The 10,285-nt window shown below is 43.4% G+C and overlaps 1 protein-coding gene across 1 annotated transcript; it reads right to left on the bottom strand.

The window, feature by feature from the left end:
* Window positions 1-695: 695 nt before the first annotated feature.
* On the bottom strand, window positions 696-4,250 carry LOC115145187 (protein Dr1-like). Its single transcript, XM_029686529.2, has 3 exons — window positions 3,417-4,250; window positions 2,989-3,152; window positions 696-2,522 (listed from the first exon to the last, which is right to left on the bottom strand). The coding sequence occupies exons 1-3, from the start codon at window positions 3,634-3,636 to the stop codon at window positions 2,376-2,378; spliced, it is 531 nt and encodes a 176-aa protein (XP_029542389.1). The 5' UTR covers window positions 3,637-4,250; the 3' UTR covers window positions 696-2,375.
* Window positions 4,251-10,285: the final 6,035 nt, after the last annotated feature.

Raw genomic sequence — 10,285 nt, 5'->3', positions numbered from 1 at the left:
CGATCGAACATCTCTGGAGAGACCTGAAATAGTTGTGCAGAGACACTCCCCACCCAACCTGACAGAGCTTGACAGGATCTGCAAAGAATGGGTGTGCCAAGTTTGTAGTGTCAGACCCACGAATGCTCAAGGCTGTAATCACTGCTGAAGGTGCTTAAACAAAGTACTGAGAAAAGGGTCTGGATACTTATGTAAAGTTGATCATTTAGTTTATTTTTTTTATACATTTGCATACATTTCTAAAAAAGCTGTCATTACAAACATTTTGCATTATTGGGTATTGTGTGAAGATTGATTAGGGAAAAATTGAATCCATTTTAGAATAAGGCTGTAATGTAACAAAATGTGGAAAAAGTCAAGGGGTCTGAATACTTACCAAATGCACGGTATATATCAGTAGTTATCCAATAGGAAACACTCTTCAGTATCCGTTGCAAACTGGGGGGGGGTTATTATTGTTATTTAGTTTTCCCATTTAGAATAATTTAGCCAGAAGTGTGAACATTGGATTTACATTGCTTGGAATATGGTGGAAATGTATCATAACAGCATATTGTATAACTTGTTGGTCATAGTAAAAAAAAAAGTACAGCTTTTGTCCATGAGGATGAAAAACTGAGGGGGCTAACATAGTATAGTTAACAAAAAATTAGGAAAGGACTGTAAATAACTCCACAAAACATTAAGAGGAAGGATTGGTCTCTATAAAACATGTTAACTTTATTGCTTAAAGAATACAACTTTATAGAAGGCATGTGAATGTGTATCACACCTAGAGGTTACCAATCTTTACATTTTTAAACAATTCACCACACATTCACAATGCAACTTTTTCCTTCCACACTGGAAAAAAAGGGTACACCCCAAATGGCACCCTATTCCCTACATGGTGCACTACTTTTGACTAGAACTAAAGTATTCATATGCACTAAAGGAAATAGGCTGGCATTTGGGATGCAAACAAAAACAGATTATGCCAAGATAAAGCATTTTTACAAAGTGAAAGTTACCATCAGCATTGTGAACAGTAACCTGAGTGCACACTGCACCCAAGTCTCTGTTCTACACATGGAACATACACCTTGGCCTCATCTCATATGCTCAGGGTTGTTAAGTTGTGTCCCACATTGCACCCTATTCCATATATAGTGCACTATGACCAAGGCCACTTGGGTTCTGGTAAAAAAAGTATTGCACTACATAGGAAAGAGGGTGCCATTTGGGATGCAGCCTATATATTTGGTTCTATGAGTCAAAAATATTCTGAAATGAGTAGCTAATCAATTAGCAATACTGTAGGTGAACATAAGAAAAAAAGCATCAACCTACTTTGATAACGACTGAGCTAAAATAAAAAGCATTTTCAAACCCAATTTTACAAATCAAATACATATTCACAACCCCCCTAAGTGTTTCAGAAATATTGTGTGCATCCCAAATGGCACCCTATTCCCATTATAGTGCAATGCTTGACCAGGGCCTATGGGGTTCTAAATGGCACCCTATTCCCATTATAGTGCAATACTTGACCAGGGCCTATGGGGTTCTGGTCAAATGTAATGCACTATATAGGACATAGGGTGCTGTTTTAGACACATCCGTCCTGTTAAACAAACATACAAAGAAGGGGGTAAGGAACTATTTATGTCAAAACTACTACCAAAAAAGGACCACAAATGGGTAGGAGGAATTAAGTAAAGCCCACCTTTGGCAAAGAGTGAGGAGCTGTTCTCCTGAACCCCCCAAATAATCTAGTAGAAACAATCTAAAGGAGCAGTACCCGAACTGTACTAATGTTCTTTTCTCAACATAGCCAAAACCATGATACTTTTTTTCCAATACACTTTCTACCTTCAGCATGTTCCATTCTACCTTGCATCCAACAATCTCCAGATCACACAGCACATGACAATTCCATGACAGAGTTAACATAAAATTTCAGCTGAGTGGAGGTAATGCTTGAAAATGCATCTTTATCCAAATAAGTGCATTTTCAGATACTACTGTCAAATTCAAAAAAAATATGTCTATCTATATAGCTTGAAACTGTCCATAACAACATGTACGCCTGATACTTGACTGGTGGGATTACGCACATTATGCTTCTACATAGCTCAGATCTCTACCAATGAGAGCGTTGGAAGAGAGAGGGCTGCTTGCTGACACTGTCCAAAGAAAAGGGATATGGCCTAGGTTGTGTTCAAACAGGGAGAAAACAGCCCGGAACAGGGTGGTAGCCTACTATCTGTAGTGATCCAATAAGAAATGCCTGCTTTCAGTATCCATTGCAAAATGTTTTGCTACGGTGTGCCCTTATGAAGATGACCCTGCCTTCTTGTTGTTGCCCAAATTCCAGGCCCCAGGGGTCATCATCATCACATGTCATCCTCGTCATCCTCATCCAGTGAGGAGCCAGCCTGCTGTCCAGCACTGGCAGATGCTGCAGCCAACTGGGCCTGCTGGGCAGCCTGCTGCATCTGGAGCCACTCCTGCTGGGCTAGCTCTGCTTGCTGTTGCCGTGCCTGGAACATAAACAGGTTAGTCAGGGTTAGTGATTCAGGTTGTGTGTAACACCACAACTCTATGCATATACTGTCCCCCACCAGAGACCGGGGTTCACTTCCCAGTCCAGGCTCTCATTGTACCATCTCTCCTGTAGAAACTGGTGTTGGGAATTGACATGTTCATGTATGAAGGGTATTAATCAAAGATGAGATCATCAGGCAATGTACACTTACCATGTGATCTGTGTGTGAAAGTGTAGTCAGACATGCAACAGGAAATGGTCTGACTCCTATTATAGGTTATGCAACTTGAACCTCCTAACACAGGTTATCAGTCTTGATCTTATTACTGTGTCTTGATAGCCTGGTCCCAGATTGTTTTGGGCTGACAGCTTAGTCCCAGATTGGTTTGTGCTTTTGCCAACTCTATTGTGGCATGACAGCACAAACAGAATAGCACTCAGACTACAAACTTGAACATTACCTTAGCAAAGAGTTCCTGTTGTTGTCTAAGGAGCTCTTCCTCTGGTATACCCAGGTTTTCCAGGCGAGAGCTGGCCTTTCTCCTCTTAAGTGCTACAGTTTTACATTCCTGCAAGACATCCTTCACCTCTGTGATGTACGACGCAAAACCCAGGCTTTCAAGTGCTGTGGAAAATTATGAATACAAGGTTAGGGGGGAAAAACTGAATCTTGTCACTTGATTATTGAGGACCTAATAGTACACAGCTAGCCTGGATCGAGATCTGATTGTTTTGAGCTGGTAAGACAGAACAAAATGTGGGACCAGGCTAGTTGATTGCTAACAGACATCAACTTCAAAACACATGGCAAGAATGGGAAACACCCACACAGTACAATAATGCATTGAAATATGTTGGCACTGACTAGATAAAGACAATAATCACTAACCATTAATAACATGTTCAGGAGATATAGTCTTCTTTTCAGACTTGTTACATATTTCATTCGCCTCTGATGAAATTAGATGTATGAACTCTGTGCAACAGTTCACAACAAGTTCTCTCGCATCGTTGGCAACCCGTACGTTGGGCAAAGTTTCTTTGATCATTTTGTTGATAGCTGCCCTGGGAATGGTGAGGTCGTCATCGTTTCCCGACGAAGAAGCCATCGTATTCCAGACAACTAGCAAGCTTGTCAAGTTAACGTAGTACAAACGAAACTGGAAGAAAGCCTTGCGTTGATAGTAGGGTTTCGTAGCGGTCTTTGCGTTGAACAATGTCGTGAGTTAGAAGCTAACATTAACATTGGCTAGTTAGCCGAACTCGGAGTAGTTGGTTTTGAAAAGTTATTAAACTAAACAACGTTTTCTATGTATAGTAAACTAGATAGTTACAAAACAAATGCCCATTGACACAGCACACCATAATGCTACTGCAGAGGCGTTGGATGTAACGGAAAAGTCAACGTAAATATGATGGCGAGGAGAAAACTAGCTATCGAGTTACGTTAGCTATGGTCCCTCTCGTAACGTCGTTAGCTAGCAACAACATTGCTTTGCAGCGGCTTTTGAGGACATAGCTACGCTAGCAAGCGTTTCGTTGGGATCATTTCGTAACGCAGTGCTGATCCCCCCAAAAATATCAAACAAAATATTGTATGCACTGAAAGATAATTGCTGTTCCTTTATCGCCCGAATTAAATACTTTAATTAATTTATTATTTTATGTCTGCTTCATCAGCACTGAAATGTCTCCGGAAACGACTCCACGCGAACAAAATCCACATCCGGTATATCATTTTTTTTCCACAGTGCCTGTGCTACGGACCAAAGACACATGTCGCCGTCTACTGTATTGGAGGCGAAATAATACTGTCATAAAAATGTGGGCCAAGACTACAAGTAGACCTATGGCTATAATACTTGGATTTGCAAGATCATTTAGCTTTCCACATTAGACTGAAACAAGAGTTGCTGTGGACTTTTACCATATTAGTTTCATCACGTCACCATATTCCTATTTTGTGTTTGTTCAGACAAACAAAAAGTGGATATAATAATGCTTAGGTAGTTTTTAATATTGGATTATCCATCAATACAACAGGGCCTTTGAATGCTAGTGCAATATAACCTCTGAATCATTACTGACTCAGTAGATAACATTGTTACATAATTGAATCTCCATACAATTTATCAGTGGATCATTTTATTGTAGGCTCTGTCAATACAAAAGTCCATTGAGATTACCCAGTAAAAATCTAATAAAAAATTCAAAGGTAACTTTTCCATCAGCATTTGAAGCTGTACATTTTCAACATAAACACTCTTCAAGACACAAACATTATACTTTTATGGTGCTTTATCATTGATAATAAAAAAGGTCATTCATTTGATCATTTGATCACAAAATGTTGTGTTTAATGATTTTGCCACTGTCATTTTTTGTTCTGCTTATGGAGCATAAAAGGATGCATATAGTGAAGGCTTTAAAAGGCTTGAAGGGAGTACCATGTATATGGGATAGGGATATCATGGGGACGTGGAAGTTTGTGGTCTATCTGTACTCTGCAAAGTAACATACAGTTCATGCGGAAAGTATGTAGACCCCATGACTTTTTCCACATTTTGTTACCTTACAGCCTTATTCTAAAATTGATTAAATGTTTTTTTGTCCTCATCAATCTACACACAAAACCCCATAATGACAAAGTGAAAACAGGTGGTGGTTGCAAATGTATGAAAAAAATAGAAAACAGAAATACATGATTTACATAAATATTCAAACCATTTGCTATAAGACTCAAAATTGAGCTCAGGTGCATCCTGTTTCCATTGATCACCCTTTAGATGTCTCTACAACTATGATTGTAGTCCGTCTTTGATCAATTTAATTCATTGGTCATGATTTGGAAAGGCACACACCTGTCTATATAAGGTCCCACAGGTGACAACGCATGTCAGAGCAAAAACCAAGCCATGAGGTCGAAGGAATTGCCGTAGAAGGGCCTTGGTCAGGGAGGTGACCAAGAACCCGATGGTCACTCTGACAGAGCTCCAGAGTTTCTCTGTGGAGATGGGAGAACCTTCCAGAAGGACAACAATCTCTGCAGCACTCTACCAATCAGGTCTTTATGATAGAGTGGCCAGACTGAAGCCACTCCTCAGTAAAAGGCACATGGTTTTATAACGGCGCCGGAGGAGATGGCTGCCGTTTTATGGTCCCCTAACTAATTGTGCGATTGTGTGTTTTTTGCGTTATTGTAACTTATTTTGTACATAAGAGACAGTAGCAGAAACATTATAACTGAAAAGAGCTTCTAGATATCAGTACAGTGATTACTCACCCCCTAATGGAAGAATAATTTTTGTTTATTTTTGCATTTTTTATTATTTACATATACACTACCGTTCAAAAGTTTGGGGTCACTTAGAAATGTCCTTGATTTTGAAGGAAAAACACATTTTCTGTCCATTAAAACAACATCAAATTGATCAGAAATACAGTGTATACATTGTTAATGTTGTAAATGACTATTGTAGTTGGAAACGGCAGATTTTTAATGGAATATCTACAGAGGCCCAGGGAACACTCTATAGACCCGTGGCAGAGCAGGGAAGGGTGTTGCGGGCGTATTCCACCCACACAAGCTGCTGGCTCCAGGTGGTGGGGTTGGCGGAGAGCGAGCTGGAACCAGGACGAGAACTGAGGCCCCCCGGTCGGAGACCATGTCCACGGGCAGTCCATGGATCCGGAAGACGTGCTGCACCATGAGCTGGGCTGTCTCCTTGGCTGAGGGTAGTTTGGGGAGAGGAATGAAGTGGGCGGCTTTGGAAAACCGGTCGCCCACAGTCAGGGTGGCAGTGTTGCCTTCAGACGGGGGGAGACCCGTGATGAAATCCAGGGATATGTCGGACCAGGGAAGGTGAGGTACAGGCAGTAGATGCAGAAGACCAGCCGGAGCTTGCCGAGGAGTCTTGTTCTGAGCACAGACCGTGCAGGCAGTGACAAACGCGCCGACATCCAGAACCACAATAGGCCACCAATAGCGTTGTCGCACAAAGACCAGGGTCCGACGGGAGCCCGGGGGGCAGGCAAGCGTGGAGGATTGGGCCCACTCCAGGACCGCAGAACGGACAGCGTCAGGCAAAAACGTCCAGTTATCTGTGCCCACCCCAGGGTTCAGCTGGGACCGCTGCACCTCCCGGACCTGTTTCCCTATATCCCAGCTGAATGCCGTCACCAGGCACGAGGTGGGAAGGATGGTCTCGGGCACCGGAATGTAAGCGTGGGGCTATAGTGGCGAGACAGGGCATATTGCCGGCCGGTAAGAGAGGGAAAAGTTGGACCCGGGTAAACAGCAGGGCCCATCTCACTTGCCTGGAGTTGAGGCGTTTGGCGGCGCGGCGTTACTCCAGGTTTTTGTGGTCGGTCCACATAATGAACAGATGTTCCGCCCCTTCCAGCCAGAGCCTCCATTCCTCCAACGCCATCTTCACCGCGAGAAGCTCCCGATTCCCCACATCATAGTTCCTCTCCATGGCGTTGAGGCAGAGGGAGAAGAAGGCACAGGGATACAGCTTATGGTCTAGGGCAGAACGTTGGGGCGGGGACAGCCCCGACTACGACATTCGAAGCGTCGGCCTCCACCACAAACTGACGGGAAGGGTCAGGATGAGCCAGGATAGGAGCAATGGCAAAGCAGTTTTTGAGGTGCCAGAATGCCCGGTCAGCGGCAGAGGACCACGAAGTGAGTGCAGACACGGGGGATGCCAGGGTGCTGTATCCACAGATAAAGTCGAACAGTGCTTACTGGATCCACGCACTCTGCGCTGCCAATGTACGGAAATCCACCACATAGTCGGCCACAGTGCGGGCATCCTACCGGAGCTGGATTAGCTTCAGGGCAGCTTCTCTCCCGGAGAACAGGGCATCAAAGAACTTCCTCACCTCTCCCACAAACCCTTCCAGGCTCACGCATATGTAAGGCTGCTTTTACCATACGGCGGTAGCCCAGGTGAGAGCTCTTCCAGACATCAGCGTGATGAGGTAGGCTATTTTGGAGTGATCCGAGGGGAAGGAGGAGGGCGGTAGCTCGAAAATGAGGGTACACTGAGGTAAAAACGCCCAACAGGTGCTCGGTTCTCCATTAAAGCGTTCTGGAGGAGGTAACCGGGGCTTCCAGGAAGGTGGAGTGGAAGCTCCAATGGGAGCTCCTTGGGAGGAGATGACGTTGCGCAACTGGTCCGGATCTGCTGGGTCAGTTATGGCCAGTTCGTACTATCAGGTATGAAGGTAAGACCCAGATGCATACCACGTCGGAAAAACAATAGTTTAATATTCCAACAGTGGCATGCAATAGACAGGTCTAGGCAGGCACGGGTCAGTAAACCAGAGGTGGGGCAACAGTACCGGGTGGCAGGCAGGCTCCGGGTCAGGGTAAGGCAGAGGTCGTTAATCCAAAGGGGGGCAAAGGTACAGATCGGCAGCAGCCTCAGGGGCAGGCAGAGTGGTCAGGCAGGTGGGCTCGTAGTCAGGACAGACAAGGGTCAAAACCAGGAGGGAGAGAAAATAGAGACTGGAACAATCAGGAGCTGAGACAAAAAACGCTGGTTGACTTGAACAAACCAGACGAACTGGCAACAGACAAACAGAGAACACAGGTATAAATACACAGGAGATAATGGGGAAAATGGGTGACACCTGGAGTAGGGTGGAGACAATCACAAAGACAGGTGAAACAGATCAGGGTGTGACAAGGTCTTAATTAATTTATTTCAATTTACTGATTTCCTTATGAACTGTAACTCAGTAAAATCGTTGAAATTGTTACATATTGCGTTTACATTTTGGTCAGTATAGATCTAAGTGAAGGCTTAAATTAAACCTGCCTAGAGGCAGGTTTAACTTCAGATGAATGGATGTTGGCTCCCAGGTTGACCTTGGCAATGGAGGAAAATGGATTACCTGGACTATTTCAATGATGATCAAAGAGTAGCACCAAGGCCAGACAGAAGGGTGGTTATAGACAGGAGCAACCCACTGAATGATTTAGATTCAATCAAATTTCCGTGACCGTTTTTGTATGTACATAGAAACTGTAGATGACGTCATTTGTTTGCTTGAGCCAAGGCTTTCATCTGCAGACCCATTCCTCCTTCCCTACAAGTACTGATCACCTTGAGGTTTTTGGCATCTTGAACCTTCCATCGTGAAACAGGAGATTTGTGTGGTGTAAGTAAACATGCAGAATAGTCCACAAAGTCTGCAGTGCTTTAAATGAAGTGAAAAACAATTACATCAAGTTCTCTGATGCTGCTGCCCAAGACAACTACGGTACAAGGCAGAGCTCTATGGATATGGGAACTTGCGCGGAGTCATTGGCTGTATAGTTATACCGTTCACGTTTCCCTCTACAGCAGATGTTGAGGAGTACAGGAATCGTAAAAACTGGTTCTCAATAAATGTACAAAGTGTGTGCACTCCCAATTTGCAGTTCTCCAACATTGTTGCACATATTTTCCAAAACTTCTCTTTGTATGCTCAGCTTGAAGGGGGACAACATAGTGAAATCATACTTGGTAACAGTGGGTATGCAGCACCCACTTTTTGTTCAACCCCTATCTTCATGCAATAGGGCCTAAGCAACAACGGTACAACCAAGCTCATATCCACACCAGAGGTGTCGTGGATCGCATGTTTGGTGTATGGAAGAGACATTTCCAGTGTCTCAGAAACACATTGCACTTTCAACCAATAAGATGCTGCATTGTCATAATTGCAACAGCAGTGCTTCATAATTACTGCAAACAGCATGGCTGCCCAGATCCTCATGTTGAAGATGAGGATGACCCAGATGTTCCCGTGGTTGACGCAGATAATGACAGAAATGGACTAGCCTGCAGAAATGCTTTTGCTATGGAGCACTTCTCTCCCAAAGATAGCTCAAGTGATTGAAGCAAGCAATATCCATGGATTGGTAACAAAGATGGTTTTAATTCACAAATGGAAATATCGGGACCCCTAAGAACATTGGTACTGGTTCTTCATGTTTCGCTCTTCCACCTCTTCATTCATGCTTCTTTTAAATAATTGTCTCAGGAAATTCCATTGCCAGTTTCTCATCCATGTTCAGCCTTTTTTGTCTTTGTCCTCTGGCCCAGGATATTGACAGTCTTCACTCCTGGCTACTGCAGATGTAGCAGGCTGACCTTCATCCCGTCTTATCCCTTCCAAGCTATGGTGATCATTTGCCTCTAGAAAATGATTACATTGCTGCATTATTGAGTTAAGTTCATTACAAGAATTGAGTTCATTACAGAATTTTTATTATGGGAGTGCAAGAGATGACTGACAACATTACATATTCGCTGCAGTGCGGGAATGGAACATGTTAAATGAATGTGTCCAACTAAATGAGGATTGGAGCGGACCCCCATCTGAACTGTCCAAATACCATCCAGGGGCTGCTCGCTATCAATAATCCCAGTCAACTAGTCCCCCAGTTCATTTGTCTCTGGTCTCACTGGGGGTCCGCCACCAGTCTTGAAACACTCCCTGCGAGCAAGAACATTTGTCTTATTTAAGTAGGTTTTTATGTTTTTCCACAGGACATTGGAAAGAGAAGAAACTATAAAAATGATATTAGTAATTATGTATGATATTGTTTGTGTTACATTTCTGTCACACAAATAGATTTAGGCCCAACTGTGTTGTGTTACGCAAGAAAACTAACATTTAAAAGGCACTCTGATTTGTAAAAGTGGACCAAGAATAAATACAGTATCTTACCTGAAGTTGTTGTGTCATTTTGTTTACTTT

This window comes from Oncorhynchus nerka, linkage group LG17, assembly GCF_034236695.1.
Source record: "Oncorhynchus nerka isolate Pitt River linkage group LG17, Oner_Uvic_2.0, whole genome shotgun sequence".
Lineage (NCBI taxonomy): Eukaryota > Metazoa > Chordata > Actinopteri > Salmoniformes > Salmonidae > Oncorhynchus > Oncorhynchus nerka.
Note: the sequence above shows the minus strand (reverse complement) of the source record. Positions and strands in the feature narration are given on the sequence as shown.